The sequence below is a fragment of the Pan paniscus genome, chromosome 11 (genome assembly GCF_029289425.2).
Source record: "Pan paniscus chromosome 11, NHGRI_mPanPan1-v2.0_pri, whole genome shotgun sequence".
NCBI classification, from domain to species: Eukaryota; Metazoa; Chordata; class Mammalia; order Primates; family Hominidae; genus Pan; species Pan paniscus.
Window position 1 is genome coordinate 3567461 of NC_073260.2, and position 20284 is coordinate 3587744.

At 51.6% G+C, this 20284-nt stretch overlaps 1 protein-coding gene across 7 annotated transcripts in view; it reads left to right on the plus strand.

Moving 5' to 3' along the window:
* Positions 1 to 9675, plus strand: part of CAMSAP1 (calmodulin regulated spectrin associated protein 1) — a 97022-nt gene extending 87347 nt beyond the window's left edge. For 6 of the 7 annotated variants that reach the window (XM_034929490.3, XM_034929489.3, XM_034929491.4 and 3 more), the window contains 6 exons: positions 111 to 247; positions 641 to 849; positions 1178 to 1280; positions 3252 to 3367; positions 4042 to 4160; positions 7638 to 9675. In XM_034929490.3, the coding sequence (XP_034785381.2) occupies positions 111 to 247; positions 641 to 849; positions 1178 to 1280; positions 3252 to 3367; positions 4042 to 4160; positions 7638 to 7940 (987 nt within the window). In that variant the 3' untranslated portion in view covers positions 7941 to 9675. Of the gene's footprint in view, positions 1 to 110; positions 248 to 640; positions 850 to 1177; positions 1281 to 1409; positions 2268 to 3251; positions 3368 to 4041; positions 4161 to 7637 lie in introns of those variants that run through there. The other variant, XR_010108989.1, reaches the window with a different exon arrangement.
* The last annotated feature ends 10609 nt before the right edge of the window (positions 9676 to 20284 follow it).

The following is a 20284-nucleotide window of genomic DNA, read 5'->3' on the forward strand; positions in this document are numbered from 1 at the left end:
ATGCGTTGAACTTTTAAAAGCGTAGTGGAAGTCGGCTGCTGGGTCGAGTGCGGCCGTGTCCGGCGTCTGAGGGGGTTCCTGTCATGCTCTGTGTGGCCTCTGTCTTGCAGGATGAACAGAAAGCGGAAGATGAGCTCGCCAAGAAGCGGGCGGCCTTCCTCCTGAAGCAGCAGCGCAAGGCCGAGGAGGCCCGCGTGCGCAAGCAGCAGCTGGAAGCGGAGGTGGAGCTCAAGCGTGACGAAGCCCGGTAAGCGTCCCGCCGGGGGGGAAAGCAGACTGAGCAGGAGCCTGGTGGGTCCCTGGCGGCCCCGGTCCCGTTGCTGGCACTGAGCATGGACCATGGCAATGAGTGCCCGTGACGGTCTTACTCCTCCCATGGACCGCCTCCCCGAACTTTCACGGCCCCTGCTGATCTTCAGTGAGGACGTGCGTTGCCGGTGGCCAGGGAGGCTGTGTGGCCTCGGTGGGTCATCTGCAGGACTGCCCTTGCAGCCTCTGTGTCCCGCTTGTGGAGGCTGGCCACTCTTGGTCCCAGCGGCCGGGGAGAACCCGAGAAACGCGCCTGGACAGAGCCCCGCGGCGCAGGCGTCGTGGAAGAAGCCCCGTGACCGAGCAGTGTCTGGGCGTGTGTTTCTCCCAGGCGCAAAGCTGAGGAAGACCGGGTGCGGAAGGAGGAGGAGAAGGCGCGGCGCGAGCTCATCAAGCAGGAGTACCTGCGGAGGAAGCAGCAGCAGATCCTAGAGGAGCAGGGGCTCGGCAAGCCCAAGTCAAAGCCGAAGAAGCCGCGGCCGAAGTCGGTGCACCGGGAAGAGTCGTGCAGCGACTCCGGCACCAAGTGCTCCTCCACCCGTAAGCAGCCCCGGACCTCACGCGGGCAGCGCTTCCTTCCGCGGGCGGCGGCCTCACGTTCTTCAGCTCATTTCAATTTTGTCATCAAGAGTGGTGTGAGGCGGGAAGGGTGGAGATGATTATCCCCGTTTCATTAATGACAATGTTGAGACCAGATGCTCTGAGATGTGCGGCACCTCCAGGCGCAGCCCGGCTCCCCGGGATGGGGTGGGGACGCGGCCTGTGTGGCCGAGCTCTGCAGGGCGGGGTGAGGGGAACAGGTACAGGGGACAGGTACTTGTCTGTCGGAATCCGTTCATGAACCGTCGTCTGTTTCTGTCTCTGGCAGCTGATAACTTGAGCCGGACTCAGTCAGGCTCCAGCCTGTCCTTGGCCTCTGCGGCGACAACAGAACCCGAGAGCGTTCATTCCGGGGGCACACCCTCTCAGCGGTAAGGGGCCTGAGACGGCCGCCGGCACGGGGCTGGAGGACGTTCGGAGGGGCAGGGTGGGACTTCCTGATGAAACACGGTGAGAGAGGCTTTTGTAACTTTAATTTTGATATAATTTCACATTTACAGAATAGTTGCAATCATGTCATCAGGAATACCAGTGCCCTTCACACGGGCTCCCCAGCTGGTTAAACGTGGCAGCCTTCACCTTATCACCCTCCCCTGTCCCCCACCCCACACGTGCACACCTGCTTCTTCATCGTTTTGAGTCCGTTGGAGTCCAAGCGTGGTGGCTCACACCCATGATTCCAGCACTTTGGGAGGCTGAGGCAGGAGGATCACTTGGGCCTTGGAGTTCCAGACCAGCCTGGGCAACAGAGTGAGACCCCCCCATCTCTACAAAAAATACAAAAAAAAGTTAGCTGGGTGTGGGGGCATGCACCTATAGTCCCAGCTACCTGGGAGGCTGAGGTGGTAGTATCGCTTGAGCCCAGGAAGTTGAGGCTGTGGTGAGCTGTGCTCACGCTACTGCACTCCAGCCTGGGCAACAGAGTGAGACGCTGCCAGAAAACCCCCCAAAGCAAAAATAAACAGAAAAAAACCACTCCGTTGGAGATGTCTGGCCTTTTATGCTTAAATACTTAAGTGTGTATTTCCTAGAACGAGAATGTTTTCTCGTGTTACCAGTTACCAAGGCAGCACTTTCATCCGATTTGCGGTCCCCATTCTGCTGTCCTCAGCTATCCCAAGAGTGTCCCTGACAACTGTGTTGTTCCCTAGTCCAGGATCTGGTTTGGGGCGATGAATGGCCTTGAAATGCCGTGTCCCTGTAGTCTCCTTCGATCCAGAGCAGTTCCTTAGCCTTTCTGTGTTTTTCTGGACCTTGACTTTTGGTAACCACAGGTCAGTTATCCTTCTGGCTGCCTCTCAGTATCGGCTTCCTGTGATGAGACTGAGGCCTCGCGCTGCTGATTGAGCAGCCCAGAAGTGAGTGTGCGTCTTTCTCAACGCAGCCTCTCAGGTGGGCCCCGGGACCGCTCCTGTGATGAGAAAGTAACTTCAGGAGAGAGGCTGGGGACTGGTCTGGACCTCACGGAACTGTCCCGCAGGGGCTTTAGTGACCACCATGGAGCTCCTGCTCACCGCTTCCTCCACGCGTGTTGTCAGCTCTCGTGGGAGCAAGGGCTTCCCTTGCCCATGTGTCCCTTTATTTTTATACGCACAGCGTGTGGCTCCTGCTCTGTGTGCACCTGTGGGCCGTGTTTTCTTGTCTCTTCACCCGTCTCATGGCTCCTTGTTGTCTCTGGGCTTTGTGGCAGATCCCTCCGAGGGACTGCAGATTCTGTTTGGATTTTTGTTCTGGTGGTCAGTTACCCTGGCTGGATTCAGACTCCAGCTCTGTCTGCCTCCCTTGTGAGAGCAGCAGCCGACATCTCTGAGCAGCTTTGTCCAGCCTTTCGGCATCTGTTGTGCTCAGTGGAGAATTCCCTGCAGGGTGGAGCTCAGGCCTTCCAGGGATCAGCGTCACTGGGACCCAAGTTTTCAGACTCGGCCTGCTGTGGCCTCTCCTTCCCTAGGTCTCATCCCTGGCTGGGCAGCAGCACAGGTGGCCCAAACTTCATCCTGTGGCCTCCTGAGCCAGCAGCACTGTGCCCCGTGCTGTGCCTGTGCCCTGCTCACGGGGGCAGTGCCTGGAGCAAGGGCTTCGTGGAGGTGAACCCCTTCGGTGAAGGGCTGACTTCCCTCTGTCTGTCTTCGTCACTCCCTAGTGCCTGAAGTGTTTGCTTTTGTATTTTGCTCGGAGTGTCTGTACTGTGTGGGAGTTGAGGCAACTCGAGCCCCCACTGTCACCGAAAGCCTCCTCCCCTGCTGATGTGCTTCCTATCCTGGTTGCGGGCCAGCCCCTTGCCAGCAGTGGTGAGAGGAAGCCAGCGCTTCACCTGCCTGTCTCTTGTCTGTTTCTGCCTGCAGAGTGGAATCGATGGAAGCCCTGCCCATACTGAGCCGTAACGCAAGCAGGAGCACAGACCGAGACTGGGAGACCGCGTCGGCGGCATCTTCCCTGGCCTCAGTGGCCGAGTACACAGGTGACGGCCTTCGCCCTCCTTAGAGGTCATCGTGGGCATGGCCACACGCCTTTGCGTGGCTCTTTCAATATCTGTTCTCTAGTTTGGTCTAAAAAGTATTTTTCTAACAAAGATGTTTGATGTAGTGAAAGAGAGCTAATTTGAGCTCTTTGGTGCTGAAATGGGCATGTGGTTTAGTAGAAGCTCTTAGGCCTGCCTTGCCCTCCTGGTCATCTGCCCTGCTGTCTGCTGTGCAGGGGGCAGCGGACCTGGGGGCAGCAGAGCCCGGGAGTGGTGGAAGTGCTTGGCTCTCACCAGCTGCCCTTGGAGCAGGCGTGGGCTCAGGGCACAGTGAACTGGAGGTGCTGCTGTGGCTGAGGTGTATGTCCCGGGGCCTTTGAACTTTAGACTTTTTACAAGTTATTTACCTGGTTTTGTCTTTTTTTTATAGTTAAGACACTGAATTTAGAAAGGGGATAAATTATTGATTACTTTGTCTTTAGTTGTCTAAAAATTTATAACTTAAAATTCTTTTGAATAAATTTAAGTGGTTTTTACTTCCCATTTTTAAATAATCATAAATATCTGTAATTCAGCCTACCCATTGCTTGCTTCTAAGACATTGCTGGTTTTCTTTTTTGTGTGTGTTCGTGCCTTAAAATAATAATTTTACCAACCCTGGCCTCGTTTCTTAGGTCCCAAGCTCTTTAAGGAGCCCAGTAGTAAATCAAACAAGCCGATTATTCACAATGCCATATCCCATTGCTGCCTGGCTGGAAAAGTGAACGAACCCCACAAGAATTCCATATTGGAGGCAAGTATCATGTTTCAACCTCAGTTTTTATGTGGAATAAAAAGTGTTTATAAATTAAGGGTTCTTTTTAAAAGAAAACACCCCTAATCTTTGATGCACGAGAGTTACTAGGGAGAATGCAGATTTCAGGGAAGAGGCCGTTCCAGGCAGGTGGGAGTGAGGAGTGCCAAGGTCCAGGGGCTGCAGTGAGCCTGTGCTGGAGGAACACCCAGGAGGACGGGGCAGGGTTCAGAGGCTACATCCTCATGTGGTGCCTCTGGGCTGAGGAGAGACATAGTTTTACTCAGTGAGATAGTGGATGCAGGTGTGGGCAGAGGAGAGCTGGGAACCCACCTGCCCTTCCCAGTAGATCAGAGCAGTCAGCAGGGAAGCCAGGGAGGCAGCCTGGAGGTGAGTGAGGAACAGGGGCCAGGGCTGGAGCGGTGGGTTGGGGAGGACCGAGGACGGAGGACGGAGTGGTGGGTTGGGGAGGATGGAGTGGGGAGGGAGGGAAGAGGTGCGCACCCGCTGAGCGTGTGGACTCCGGAGCACCCAGTGTGCATGCCCAGGGAGGGGCTTGGAAGCAGGAATCTGAGGGTCCTGCACGGTGTCTAGGCTGGCCCCTGAGGGGCAGGACTGGGATTCCAGGGGAGAGGAGGCAGAGCCACTGGACCCTGCCCCAGATTCAGGCTGGTGTGTGGCCTTAAGTTGCTGGCCTTGGGATACAACGGCTTGTGAATGAGTGAATGAAAATTATGCAACAATCTGTCATCCACCAGAAATTCTGCTTTTTAATAATTAAGACTAACCCCTGGTCCTTAGTTGGTTTAGTTGTAAAAATTAAAGTGACATACGGAATTTGTGACCCACTTTAAAACGGATGTGTTCTTTTCTTGATAGTGAAGATCATCTAGACTAAGAATGGCCCCGACCTAGGCAGGTCTCGTGGCACTGGGGACAGAAGAGGCCATGGTCATGCCCTTCCTGCTTAGATTTCCACACGGAGAGGTGGTTGGCCCCCTGTATCAGTGGCCCCCAGGATCACCCTGTGTGCGGAGATGCACTGGAAGGACTCGTGGCCCTCAGTGTGGAGTCGACCCAGGGCTTAGATTTATTCCAGCACTGTGGAGGGAGCCACAGCCACTGGGTGAAGAGGGAGAAGACAGAGGCGGGGCTAGGCCTTGTGCGGCTCCCTCTGCTCTCGTTCTTCCAGCAGTGGATCCACAGCAGCCTGTGGGCCATGGAAAGCCCTTTTGAGACTGGATGCCCTGAGCTCTCCTTGGGGGCTGGTCACAAGGCACACTCCCTGCCCAGTGTGCAGCAGTGTGCCTGACGCCTGGGAGGAAACCAGCGTCAGCGTGCAGACCAGCAGTTCAGGCTCAGGAGGCCCTCCTGTCTTGCCAGTGAGTGACTGGGAGCGAGCTCTGCAGATAGCAAGTTCCCAGGTGCCCACCAAGGGCCGCCCAGCAGGCAGGCCTTTCTAGGACAGCAGCTCTCTCAGCTGTGCCACGTAAGCTGTGGGCACCACACGCTTCCTTATCGCGCAGGCAGCAATAAGTAAATAAGATGAACCCCACTCCCCACAGTCCCGCTGTCCCTACAAATTAAATGTTTCTTTCTTTTTGGCATCTAATTCTGTTCATATTTAAACACAGTGAGTAGGGTTGAAATCAGTATTATATATACAGTTTTGGATTCTTTTAAAAAATACGTATTATTTAAAATAATAAACCCCATTATATGCTGATACATTGCATATTTATGAAAAGTAACTTTTCTAAAGCCAAATAAATAGAAGAGTGGCATTGACATAAGAGGGCTGGCATCTCAGCCGCTCGGGCCCTCCGTCCATTACAACCACACAGCCCAGGGCCTTGGGAAGGTTCTGCCGCACACTTGGGAGAGGCGATGAGGCCTTAGCCTTTCGAGGTCGAGGGCTTGACCCTGAGATTCCTGGGAAGGCCTCAGGATGCCTGGGCCGCATGTGGAGAACTGTGAGGGCAGACCCAGGTGCACTCCCATTCCCAGGCGTGTGGAGGGTTTGTTTTTAAAAGTTACCAAAACACTTGAAGATGCGTTTTAAACTTTTAAATACAATCAACAAACGCGGCGACAGGCATCAGCAGTTTGTCATACTTCAGATTCTTCTTTTTTTTTTTTTTTTGAGATGGAGTCTCACTCTGTCGCCCAGACTGGAGTGCAGTGGTGCAATCTCAGCTCACTGCAACCTCCACCCCTCCAGGCTCAAGCGATTCTCTGAGTAGCTCGGACTACAGGCATGTGCCACCACGCCTGGCTAATTTTTGTATCCTTAGTAGAGATGGGGTTTCACCATATTGGCCAGGCTGGTCTTGAACTCCTGACCTCAAGTGATTCGCCCACCTCAGCTTCCCAAAGTGTTGGGATTACAGGCGTGAGCCACCGCGCCCGGCCCAAACAGCTTTATGAGATATCATTCACATACCGTAAAATTCACCCTTTTAAGTTATACCATTCAGTGGTTTTTAGTACATTAATAGAGTAGCACAACCATCACCACCGCCTAATTTCAGAACATTTTCATCCTCATAAAAAGAAACTCCACGCCCGTGAACAGTCACTCCCCTAGTCTTCCTGCACCCAAGCTCTTGGCGGTTGCCAGTCTGTCTCCGTGGATTTGCCTGTTATATAACTGGAATCATAATTTATATGACCTTTTGGGTCAGGCTTCTTTCACTTAGCGTGATGCTCTGAGGTTTCTCAGTGTAGTGTGTACCGGACCTCCATTCCTTTTCATAGCTGGATAATGCTCCATTGCATGCTCCGACCCCATGCTGTTCATCTCGTCATCTGCTGATGCACACTTGGGTTGATTCTTCTTAAAACATTTTTTATTGATAGGGAACAGATGTGCATGTTTTTGGGGGGTACATGTGATATTTTCGTTTCTACTTTTTGCCTGTGAAGGGATAGTGCTGTTATTTATATGCAGTGTTTTGTATGGATGCGTGTTTTCATTTCCCTTGAGTACATATGTGAGAGAGGAATTGCTGGGTCCCACGGTAACTGCCTGATGGTTTGGAGAAGAGCCAAGTTGTTTTTCACAGCAGCTGCTGTGCTCTGTATCCTTCTGGCAGTGAAAGAGCCCCATGGCTCGCCAGCACTCGTTACCGCCCTGCTTCTGGGTTCCAGCCGTCCTTGTGGGCATGACGCGACGTCTCTTTCTGACTGGCATTTCTCTGGTGGCTGATGATGAGCATCTTTTCATATGCTTTTCCACTTAATCGTAAAAGCATTTTTTCCCCCTTGCTTGCTTAGACTTCTTAAGTAAAGTCTCAATGGCATATAATGCTCCCGTACAGGGGTCTGCTGTAATTGTTTACAACAGGCAGGCCGTAGCTGACGGGTGGGAGAGCTTCCCACGGAGCGGTGCTGGTTGAGCCGCTGTGGGAGCCCAACTCGTGGCAATTGGAGTGGCCCTGAAGTGTTTGTCTCTTCCCCTTTTCTCTCTCTGCACAGGAGCTGGAGAAGTGTGATGCCAATCACTACATCATACTGTTTCGTGATGCTGGCTGCCAGTTCAGGGCGCTTTACTGCTACTATCCTGATACTGAGGAAATCTACAAACTCACTGGCACGGGGCCAAAGAACATCACCAAGAAAATGATCGACAAACTGTATAAATACAGCTCAGACCGAAAACAGTTTAACTTGATCCCAGCCAAAACCATGTCTGTCAGTGTGGACGCACTCACAATCCACAACCACCTGTGGCAGCCCAAGCGGCCTGCAGTGCCAAAGAAGGCCCAGACTCGTAAATGACCCCGGTGCAGCTGGCGTCCAAAGGGTGACCCAGACTCGTAAATGATGCCCTTGTGGCTGGCATCCAGAGGGTGCCACGGGGTCCTTATTTATTGTTTTCATCTATTTGGGTACGAAGTGTGCAAAGTCACAGACCTTTTGCAAAGAGGTTTCTAGACAGCAGAAGAAAACCCCTCTCTCAGCGCTCATCTCACGCAGAGGATGCCAGGCAGGGTGAGGATGGGGGAGTAGATGCCGCTTTTGCAGTGGCTCGCACTGCTGTGGCCACTGCTGACCACTGAGGCTCCCAGCGGAGGGTGTTCACAGCCAGGTCCCGGGCCACGGAGCTCCCTTACTTGAAGTTCTCCTTCAGCATAGATTAGACGTGATCCACTTTGCTTTCTTGCTTCTCACCTCGCCCCCTTGCACATTGCCTGACACCCTCATTTTGGCCAGCTGTAATCTCAAGTGACTATAGGACTGAGGCTCAATCTTGGCTTGGGGTGTTTGAATGTCTATAGCAAAGGAATTCATAATGGGAAATCTTTTTCATTTGAGAAGTTATATGATATTTATTGATTGTGTCTACTGCCAACATTTATATCCAATTCTAAGATTTCTGAAAAAAAATTCTTATCCCTTGCTGCTCAGAAAAAGTTTACTGAAAATACCAGTTCACTAAAAGCACTGAAATCTGCAAAGTCTGTCTTCTGCTAAAATAACGTTTACAAATGTGAAGATGATGATTTCTGGCACGCAGTCATGAGGATGGGGAATGGCACTAGGAGCTGATGTTTGCCTCATTTCAAGTAGGCAAGCTGAGCCAACTGCAGCCATCATTCATTAAGTTTTGGGTAGTGCTCTAATGGTTTGTTCACTTTAATAAAGACAGATTTTGGTAAAGTAGAATATTTTTCATTCTGAGCATGTTTGTCCCAAAAGGTGATGCACTTAAGCTGACAGTCCCTTCAGTGGTTTTGTTAGGTCACGGCTTGTCCTGTCTGGATTCTGCATCTGGAAGCGCTGCATGCTCTCAGAGGAGCGTGCCGTTTCCCCTGTAGATGGATACTTTTGTTTTGTTGCCTATTTAAAAACAATTAAGTGGTTATTTGCAGTTATTTCAGAACTCCAAGTAAGTGGATGGCTTTGGGTTCTTTCTGCCTTGGTCCCAATGGTGTTGATGCTTCTGTGGAGCGCGGACATTCCCAGGAGCAGGTGCGTGCCAGCCATGGCTGCCAGACACTGCTGCAACTGACCAGCTGCCGGAAGATTCTGGAGCCACTAACATTAGTTTTGCACATATTTTCTTGGGAGTGTTACTTGAATCTATCTCAAACTGCAGAAAAAATCAAAAGATCAATAATTGGGAGAAAAAGACAAATTTAACTGTTACATAATTTTAGATAGACAAAAAACATGAGTGAGTCGTGTACATAAGGAGGGAACATGGTACAGAAGGCTAGAAGGAATTATAGGTCTTATTCCCCTTTCCTCAGTCCTTTGAAGAAAAGTACAGTCTCTTGCGATTTTGTATATATCGTGTTCGACACAGCCGCTCTCTGTCCTGTAAATAGGGAACTAAAGGCTGTATGATTTCTCAAGTGCTGAGTTACACAGTCCTGAGTGAGCTTTCTGTTACCATACTTTCACACGTGGGCTTTATTTCTCACTGTATGTTTGATATGATATTACTGTATTTATTTTAAGAAAGCACTAAGATGTAATAAAGTGATGAACTAATTTGCTTTACATCGAATCGTATGTGTGAGGTTGCTGTGGCTCATTTCGCTGACCAGGCGACACCAACTCCTTGCTTTATAGGAGTTTCACATTGTTCTTTACCATGGCCCTATCGAAGTCAGTGGAATTGGATTCTTTTTAATGAAGAGCTAGAAAATATCTGGCATAGAGCTGGAAAATTGCATTCCCATGGGACGTCTGAATCAATTCTGGATTTTCTCCATGGAAGGAGTCAGTGTGTGGAACATCCTGAAACTTGTCCTTAAGCGTGTAGTTTTCACTGTTTGTTGCGAGTAAGCACTAATGTGGCATGGACATTCCTGATGTCCCAAGTCCCCAGGCCAGTGTTCGCCTAATGATTGACAGAAGCGTCCCTGCATTCTTCATGCTTGGACACAGCAACCCTTTTAATTAGTCTTGAAAAGTTTCAGACACAGGATTAATTTTCGTGGTGGTGCTTTTGGGCCTTTCTGGCTTGGGTGGTGGTAAAGTCATGATTTTGCAGTTGATAACACTGACTTATAACTCTGTTTATCAATGTCTCCTATATTCAAAGCCCCTGCAGTGGTATTTGTGTCTCGTTGCAAATTTCTTTCAGCGGAAAGCTTGCACAACTTTCGTTGTGTCTCAGAATTCTAACCTTGTTATTTAAGACAAGCTGCTCTACCCATTTAGGATATAACTTTGTAAAGAAAGTGTAAACCAAATGATTCAATGTATGATGAAGTTTATGTGTAAATCCTTGGTAATGCTAGAATTCTGGGAGCCCAGAAGGGTTGAAAGAGAAATGAAACTTGCGTGAGTCCCATTATTTTACGCATGTATGTGCAGATACGTTCTACCCACACGTGTGCATGCACATGGCTGTGTGCGTGCACCAAAGATGGACTGCTTTCCATGTGTCCTTTTGACTTTCTACACGTGTCACTGCGGTGCAGTCTCTTAGCAGACTTCAGGCCCAAACTGTATTCTTCACTCAGGCAAAATTGAAAAGTGGAATAATTCTAAATTACTTCTAGGTTATACTTTTACCTCCCTGAAATTGTAGTTGTCACTTGGAGGGCAAAATATTTATTGAAATAAAATTTTCTGTTAAAAATTCATCACTTGGAGAATGTTTTACAATTGATTGTGATTTATTTTGTGCAATGGGGTTTGACTTGTGAGAAGTGCGAACGGGCATCTGTAAAGGAGTTGAGTTTCACCTTTTCTGTGAATGTTTTTGAAAAGGACTGTAGCTGTATCTCTCCATCATTGTTTTGGTCAAGTCTGTCTGTGTTACTGGGAAGCAGACACACCCAGGACTGCATCTCTGACTTTCACACCTCCCTTTTCTTACAGGGCTTGAGTAGGTGCCTTACTGTTTGTCTAGAGTTTTTTATGGCTTCGAAGGTGGAGGTGTATTTTTAAGGGCAGTCCAAGGGATTCGGACGTCACCAGCAGAGCCATGTAGGATATTCTGTCATTCACAGTCTCCATTTGCTTCAGTTTATCACATTTGAAGGCCCAGGCTGTGGGGTTTGTTAGAGGGTTCAGAGAGCAGAACTTGCTCTTGTAAGAAACTTGGGCTCCCGGGAGCATCTCGCCGTACAGATGGCAAGTTCCTCTCCTTCCTCCTCGTGCCGTTTTCCAGGATTATGAACTGGGAAAGTAAATTTCAGCTGTGGAAGTCAGTGCCCTCGTCCGTCCGCCATCTAGAAGAGGAGAGATCTCCACCTGCAAGCTCTTTGCAGATGCCTGGTTTTGTTCTTTCTCCTTTAGAAAGAGCAAGTTAAATTTCCCCAGTTATTTCTCACGTAGCAATACTTTACCAAAGCAACATATAATGGGAATGCATGATAAGGCAAAGAAATAGATGAGCAGACTCCACTCCACATAGTCAAGCCCAGGCACAAAACTTGTGAATGAATTGCTGAATGATTTGTTTCAGGGTAGAATATTTATTTGCAGTGAAAAATTTGGGTTGCTTCTGGTTCAAAAGTGTTAAACCACATTTCCCATACAAATGAAGTTCTACGCTAGTATCGCGATGATGGTCAGCAACTAACCAGCTTGGCCTTGGAGCCACTTCTCAGTAGCTCTCTTTTTTTCATCTGGTAAATGATGCTCTCGAACTGCAAACTAAGGTCCTTCAGCTCTGGCAGCCTGTGATTGAGGGTGCGGCCTGCCATGCAGATGTGCATAGCATGTTGGCTTCATCTGTGCAGACAGCCTTCAGGAGGAGGAGGATCCTGCTCTGAGTGTGGCTTGCCACAAACGGGGCTTGAGACATGCTGTCGGGGGCACACGGGGATGATGCTTGCAGGATCCATGTTGCTGCCACAGGGCAAGGTCGAGAAAAGCCCACATGGCACCCGGCTTGCTTACTCCCAGTTGGAGGAGATCTCGTGTCCTTTCTCTCTCATTGTGGAAAAGAATGATACACGTCCTTCTAGTTTCATGCTATCATGAAAAGTAAGTTCTCTTTATAGTTGAAATGATTAATAACACGGTGGTTTAGATGGAGACTCCTGTATGATAGGCGTGCTGGCAGAGGCACCGGCTGTTGGAGTTGGGCCCAGAGGAGCCCAGCGGGTGCTCGCTTTGTGTCTTCCCCGTGCAGCCCCTGGGCCTGCGTCAGTGTGCACTGTGGGGTGCTGACGCTTCGGGACAGGCATTTAAAGTCTTGGGTTTTTTAGGGCCGAGTGTGGTGCCTCATGTCTGTAATCCCAGCACTTTGGGAGGCTGAGGTGGGCAGATTACCTGACAGGTCAGGAGTTTGAGACCAGCCTGGCCAAAATAATGAAACCCCATCTCCCTTAAAAATACAAAAATTAGCCGGGCGTGGTGGCGCGCGCCTGTGGTCCCAGCTACTCAGGAGGCTGGGGCAGGAGAATCACTTAAACCTGGGAGGAGGAGGTTGCGGTGAGCCGAGATCGCGCCACTACACTCCAGCCTGGGTGACAGAGCGAGACTGTCTCAAAAAAAAAAAAATCTTGGGTTTTTTAAAAAGTGATTTTTTTAGTTGAACTGATAAATCTCTCTAATTTCCGTTTTTTCCAGGACACCTTTTTTAATTTCCTTTTATACCAGGTGGTAAATTTTTGTTTTCATTATAATGCAATCCATATTCTTTTAAAATTTGAAGTAGAGCATACTTAGAGAAAAGCAGATCCCGAGCATCCAGCCCAGTAAACTTTTGACAAAGTGCTTGTTCTGGTTTTAAAATCAGTGGTTCCCAATATTTGTCACCAAAGTTCCCCCCATCATATTTTGCTTCTAAATTATATTTATGGATACATATTTTTGCCCTATTTTAGCAGACATTTAACTGCCAGTACAAGCGGGCCAGCTGGACAGTCCCTGTGGCCCGTTAGAGGTGCTGGGAAGGCGGAGTGTTGGGTGTATGGTGCGCACGCGGGTTTCTGTTCCGGTATTGGCATTATTTCTGTGTATGTTTCTCCAAGTCGGACTCTTGTTCAGCTTGCAGGTTGCCGTGTGGTTGCGTGGCTAGTGTTTCCTCATCCCAGGAAGTCAACTTGGTGGGGCACAAGCGTTGTCATTCCTGGGGAAGAGACTCCCGGCTGCTGGCTGGCTGCAGACTCGGTCCTGGAGGCAGACCTGCTGGTTGCCTGGGCATTTGGTGTTTATTTTCCTTGAGGATGACTTTTGCTGTCGTTCTTCTATTACAGTCTTCAAGGGCCAGAGGTGGACAGTGTAGCCCCCAGGTGGCACACAGCCAGGTGAGGGGACGCGGGGACCCATTCGCACCCGCAGGCAGCACAGCAGGGCCTTTTCCTTGGTGGGCTGTGGTTGGCTCTTAGATCGTGTTGGCTGCACCAGGCGGTGTAGGTAAAAGCTGGTGAAGCCTCCTGTTGGGGTGAGGTCAGCGACACCGCCCTTGCTCCTTCAATAGAGGAAGCCTGTGTTATGTACCTCAGCGTCCCCTGCGGCCCACAGGATGTGGTGATGTGGTGGCGGTGGCCGTGGAAGGGGAAGGGGAGGGTGCGACCACCCTGAGCTCTGCAGTGCGGGTCAGAGAGCAGCGGTGGGCCAGTGGGCAGAGGCCAGGCCATCTTCCCTGTGGGTGCTGGGTGAGTGCCAGTGGCCGGCACACGGGACAGTCAGTGCGTGGTGAAGATGCTGCCCTGGGCCCGGGTCTTGGTGGAGCGTCTGTGCCTGGAAGCCTCCTTGCTGTAAGAGTGCCACCATGTTCTCAAGGGAAGGGGCAGCGCTTTTCAGGAAGGAATGGTAGCCACGGAGTAGTCAGACAAAATTAGCCTTATAAGAACTGTGGGCCTATCTGTTAGGGAAAGAAAAGAAATGAGATCACCACTTAAAAATGTGTGACTATTTTAGCTACAAATCGGGTTTTTAAACTAAGCTGCAAAACTTCAAGTCATTTGGTGCAAAGGCTGTGTCTGAATGGTGGAGACCATGGGGCTCCCGGCCTGAGCCCTGCCTTCCAGGCACAGCGAGGGCCCGTCGGCTGCAAGTGGCTCGGGAGCGCTCTCTGGAGGGCCCTGGTACATACACCAGGCCAGACATGGGGTGAGGCGGTGGCACCCTGAGCCTTGTGGTTAAGAGTCCCAGCCCTGGGCTGGGCACACTGGAGAGGGCTATTCCAGTCAGCCTCCCACTAACTTCCTCAGGAGGAGGCTTGGGAGGGCGGGGGTGCTCGTGGCAGGCACGGGAGCCGTGTTGAGCGAGGAACAGGGGTCAAGCCCAACGGTAACCACATCGCGAGGACTGTTCTGAGGGTGGCGGGCAGGTACACAGGGCAGAGCCCACGGCGCGCCAGGCTGGCAGTTCCTGTAGAGCAGCCGTGTCACGAACGCCGCCTGTGAACACACTCTTGTGTTTGGCACCTCATCCCCCGGGAGCCTGTTGTGGGTGGAGCAGTCTTGTGAGTGTGCAGACTTCGACCTGGTGCTGGGAGGGAGGCGACAGCAGACGATTGGCGGTTAGGCTGAGGGTCACCTCCCCACACTCTCTGTTAGAGACAGCACCGGCCACGCCCTCCCTGCAGAGCACTTGGGCGAGGTGTGGACCCAGCTGGAAAGTGGGTGGTGGAGGGTCCGTTGATTGTTTTGAAGATGAATCTGCTTTTTTTTTTTTTTCTTTTTGAGATGGACTGTCACTCTGTTGCCCAGGCTGGAGTGCAGTGGTGCGATCTCAGCTCACTACAACCTCTGCCTCCCGGGTTCAAGTGATTCTCCTGCCTCAGCCTCCCTAGTAGCTGGGACTACAGGCACATGCCACCACGCCTGACTAATTTTTGCATTTTTGGTAGAGACAGGGTTTCACCATGTTGGCCAGGCGGGTCTCAAACTCCTGACCTCAGGTGATACGCCCACCTCGGCCTCCCAAAGTGCTGGGATTACAGGTGTGAGCCACCGCGCCCGGCCGATTGGCAGTTTCTTGATGGCAACAGAAGTGGAGCCTATTTACATCTTTTTTTGGTCACGGAGTTTCCTCCTGTGAAGTGTGTGTAGAAACTTTTTGCCTATTTTTCTCCTGAGTCATCTTTTCCTAAGTTACAGAAGATAAATTTTTGAAAGACAATATACAGAAGGTATAAATATCTTCCATTCTGTGACTTTTCATTTTTTTTTGTTTGTGGATACACAGAAGTTTTTAAGATTTTGTGGCCAGATTGTCAATGTTCTTATTAGAGTTGCAGAAATCTAAGCCGGGTGTGGTGGCTCATGCCTGTAATCCCAGCACTTTGGGAGGTTGAGGCAGGTGGATCACCTGAGGTCAGGAGTTTGAGACCAGCCTGGCCAACATGGTGAAACCTCATCTCTACTAAAAATATAAAAACTAGCCGGGCGTGGTGGTGGGCGCCTGTAATCCCAGCTACTCAGGAGGCTGAGGCAGGAGAATTGCTTGAACCCAGGAGACGGAGGTTGCAGTGAGCTGACACAGTGCCACTGCACTCCATCCTCGGCGACAGATTAAGACTCCATCTCAAAACAAAACAAAACAAAAAACCAACAAAAAAATAAAAAACTCTTGCCCTGCCATGGAAACTACCTTGTAAACCTTCTTTGACGTTTGTATTTCAGCCTATAACGCACCTGGACTTGGCTCTTACGGCTTGTGAATGAGGTGGAAGTCCGTATCATTTTTTTTTCTATGAGAATCTCTAATGGTCCCAGAGCCACTTCTTGGACACGCCATGCTTCCTCTGCTGTTTGGCAGTGCCAGCTTTGCTGTGGTTTTGTTTCAGTACTTCCAGTCCATTGGTCTCTGGTGAGCAGAGCAGTGCCCACCCTACACCCTCAGAGATGTCCATATTCTGATCTCTGGGTGTTTTGTTAACACAGTGAAGGGGAATCAAGGTTGAAGATGGAATTCGGGTTGCGAATCAGATGATCTTGAGATGGGAGATGAGCATAGACTGTTAGGGGAGCCCCATGTCATCACAAGGGTGTCTCAAGTGTGGGATGGGTGCAGAGGACAGAGCAAGACCGGGCCGGCGGAAGAGAGCACAGAGCTGCAGAATGCTGGCTTTGCAGATGGAGGGAGGGGCCGTGAGCCAAGGAATGCAGATGCCCTCTAGAAGCTGGAAAGGCTTCTAGATTCTCTGGAGAGTCTCCAGAAAGCTGGGAGCTCTGCTGATGCCCTTGATCTCAACTCAGGTATTCGTCGGACTTCTGGTCTACAGAGCTGTTAATAAGTTTGTGGTGGTTGAAGTCACTAAGTTTGTTACAGCAGCAACAGGAAGTGAGTCCAGTCTACTTGTCTATTTGTGCAATACACAGGCAGGATCCTGATTCCTGTCGCTTGATAATGAGACTCGCTCTCTGGTAAACCAGCTGCTTCCGCTAAGAGCGTTTTGGATATTTTTGGCCCTTTGCATGTTAGGTTCTACCCAGCCTCCCCTCCCCTCCCCTCCCCTCCCCTCCCCTCCCCAACCCCCAGTAATTGAGATTTGGTTTGGGATTGCCTTGAAGTTAGAGAGATTTGACATCTTTATAGTATTGATCCATGAACTTGGTGTGGCTTCATTATTTAACTCTTAAAGCTTGCAAAACATTTGATAATTTTTCCTGTAGAAGTCTAATACTACTTTTTTTTTTTTTTTTGAGAGGGAGTCTCGCTGTTTCGCCCAGGCTGGAGTGCAGTGGCGTGATCTCGGCTCACTTCAAGCTCCGCCTCCTGGGTTCACACCATTCTCCTGCCTCAGCCTCCCGAGGAGCTGGGACTACAGGCGCCCGCCACCACGCCCGGCTAATATTTTGTATTTTTAGTAGAGACGGGGTTTCACTGTGTTAGCCAGGATGGTCTCCATCTCCTGTCTCCTGATCTTGTGATCCGCCCGCCTCGGCCTCCGAAAGTGCTGGGATATACAGGCGTGAGCCACCGTACCTGGCCTAATTTCCTTTTCTTGTAAGGACACCAGTCAGATTGGATTAGGGCTCATCCCGGTGACCTCTTTTTAACTTAATTACCTCTTTAAAGGCCCTGTCTCCAAAGACAATCACATTCTGACGTCCTCAGGGAATGGACATCCACCTGTGGGTTTGGGGGACACCGTTCAGCTCATAACAGAGGTCACCAGGGATAGGACGTCCACCTGTGGGTTTGGGGGACACCGTTCAACCCATGACAGAGGTCGCCAGGGATAGGACGTCCACCTGTGGGTTTGGGGGACACTGTTGAGGTCACACGTGGGCAGTGCATCCACTGCTTGAAGAGTTGACGTTGCCAGAGGTAGGTGGACCTCTCAGGATTTCTATTTTTTATTATAAAATATTCAACCTGTAATCCCAGCACTTTGAGAGACTGAGGTGGGAGGATTGCTTGAGTCCAGGAATTGAAGACCAGTCTGGGCAACATGGCAAAACCCCATCTCTACCAAAAATACAAAAATTAGCCGGGCTTGGTGATGCTTAATCTGTAGTCCCAGCTCCTCGGGAGGCTGAGATAGGAGGATCATTCAAGCCCAGCAAGTTGGGGCTGTCGTGAGCCATGAATCCACCACTGCACTTCAGTCTGGGCAGCAGAGTTAGACCCTGTCTCAAAAACATAAAAAGTAAAATATTTGAAAGCCATCCAAGGAATAGAGTTGCATATGTTAGTCATGAAGCAAAATAATAAACGTTGCCGGTGACTCTCACTCATCTTAATAATTTTATAACGAGATTTCTAGAGATGGAAGGAGTCGCAAAGGCCAGTGCTCCTGCTTCACTTATCCAGGACTTTGGGCGTCACGTCCCTGGATCTGCGGCACATGGTAAGTCTGTGTTCCTCCTGTGTGGTGAGGCCACACTGTCCCTAAGTGTGTACCGGAAGCACCCATGGAGTAAGGTGCTGTGGGGTGGATGCGCGGCGCTGAGCACACAGCCCTGTGTGTCCGAGCTTTGCAGGCTGGTGGAGGAAGGTCAGGCAGGTGGACTGGGCAGGACCTTTTCCAGACCCAAAGAATTGACCAGGGTTGGCTGGGAGGTGATTAAGAAGTCTTTGCAGAAGCCAAGAAATGTGCGATGCTGAGGAGCTCAGGCTCTTGAGCCTGGAGCTGGTCTGGGCAGGTGATGGTTGTGGAAGGATGCAGGAATGGGAGGTCTCAGGGCTGATGATCAGGGCAGTGGGTGGGCCTTCTGGGCCAAGTGACCAGCGAGTCCTACCGCTCTTGTTCCCCGAGTGCCAGCACCATCACTGGAAGTCTGGGCCAGTGTGGTGGCTAAGTGGCAACATGATGGGCTGAGCGAGACCACGGCAGCTGCCATCCGAGGGAGGTGGCCACGGGCAGGTGGTTCAGGAATCATGGCCAGCGCCTGCTTCTCACTGCTCTCTTATTAGAGTGGTGGCCTTCTTGGGCTGGGAGGTGGTGGTGGGGGATGGGGGACCAGACTTTAAGGAAAAATGGAGGCCACACTGTGAAGGACCCTGGCCACAAGCTGCCATCTGGCCTTTGGGACTTTGTATTTTGAGTAGAATGACCATGCACTCACGTACTCCTCCACTCGCTCATCTGTTCATTCATTTATCCATCTGCTCATTCATTCACTCATTCGTTCTGGAATAGGGCTGGGTGTGCTGTTGGGTGTGGTGCAGGGCTGGAGACAAGGAGGCAAGGGTCCCAGCCAGGGGTGGCTTGCATTAATTCATGGCATCTGGGGGGGTGTTGAAGTTCACGGGCAGTAGAGAGATGTGACCGAGGCCGCAGTGCCATGGGGGAGTGGTGGAGAGAGGAGGTGCGGCTCACGACTTAAGGATGGAACATTGGAGGCGAGACACTGGAGCGTGCGGGCCCCCAGGGGACAGGAGGAGGCAGGAGGGTGTCCTCAGGGAGGAGGAGGCACAGCCTCAGAAGAGGTTGAGACCAGGCAGCCTTGTCCACCACCCTGCAGGGCCCGAGCAGGGCGGGTAGAGGGTGGTGAGAGGTGGGAACAATGCATGGTGCCTGGGCAGGTGCGTACTGGAGACTGCAGCGCGGAGCTGGTGTTTTGGTGTGTGGAGCTGCCACCGTGGGCTGCTTCCTCCAGACCTGTCCTGCCTGCCACATGCACTGCTCTACAGGGCTGGTTTGCTGCAGCAAAGAACTCAGGGCCGGGAGCAGGGCCTGCCCTGGCCAGCTCCAGAGCACGGCCAGGGTCAGGCTGTTCCCAGGGCCTTCCAGGGGTGGCCGTGTTTGACGCATGCCTGGAAGAATGCCTGGTCCCAAACAGCCATCAGTGCCTTTCATGAGCATCCTGGGTGCCAGGCGCTGTGGCCAAGCCCCCAAGGCCCACCCCAGCATGAACTCACAGCCGCTCTCAGAATTTAGGGCTGCTTCGTCACGCTGCACCCCAGGATTTTAGACGGTGATAGGGTGGATTTGAAGGTCAGCTCTGGTTACAGAGAACAGGCAAAGGGCCCAAGGCACAGGAAAGGGAGCGTTTCCCGGCTGCGGTGATGCTGGAGAGGGCGGAGGCTGCTTGGGAAGCAGAGGACAGAGGGCAGAGGCGCCCCCTAGTGCCTGTGTGAGAGACGGCAGGTGACCTCAGGGTGTGGGTGGGGGACACTGAGGGAGGACATGGGGTCTTGAGGGTGTGACAGATGGATCGGCTTGGACACGTGGAGTCTGAGGTACCCCCAGGACAGCCACTTGGAATGTGGAGTGGGCTGACGAGTTCCCGGACTTGAGTGTGGATGGACTTCTGGGGGAGCTGGTAGACGGGTCAGCACCGGCAAACCTCAGTAGTCTGGGGCTATGTGAGGACAATCAGGAGGGCCAAGACAGACTCTTCGGAGGGTGGGTGGGGTGAGTGTCCAGTGGAGGTCAAGTGAGGTGAGAACCAGCAGCACCCTTCATGTTCAGTGGCCAGGAGCCAGCCTGACTCAGGGTGTGTTTTGGGGGGCACTGGGAGTGGGGTGAGGAAGAGGACAGCATGGGGGAAGGCTGGAGAAGCTCAGCTGCTCAGAGGGGAACAGAGAAAGAGAGTGAGCTCACGTGTGGAGGTGGTGCCAGAGGGTGGGCTGAGTGAGGGCAGGGGCCCAGGAACAGCTGGATGGGAGCTGGCATCCTGGGAGAGCGCAGAGCTCCGGGGTTGGCGCTGAGGCTCGGCGGTGCTCAGCAGACAGGAGGTCAAGCCACTGTCAGTCCCCTGGAGATCTGGGCTCCTCGGAGGTCAGGAGGGCTCCTGGCTGCTGTCCTC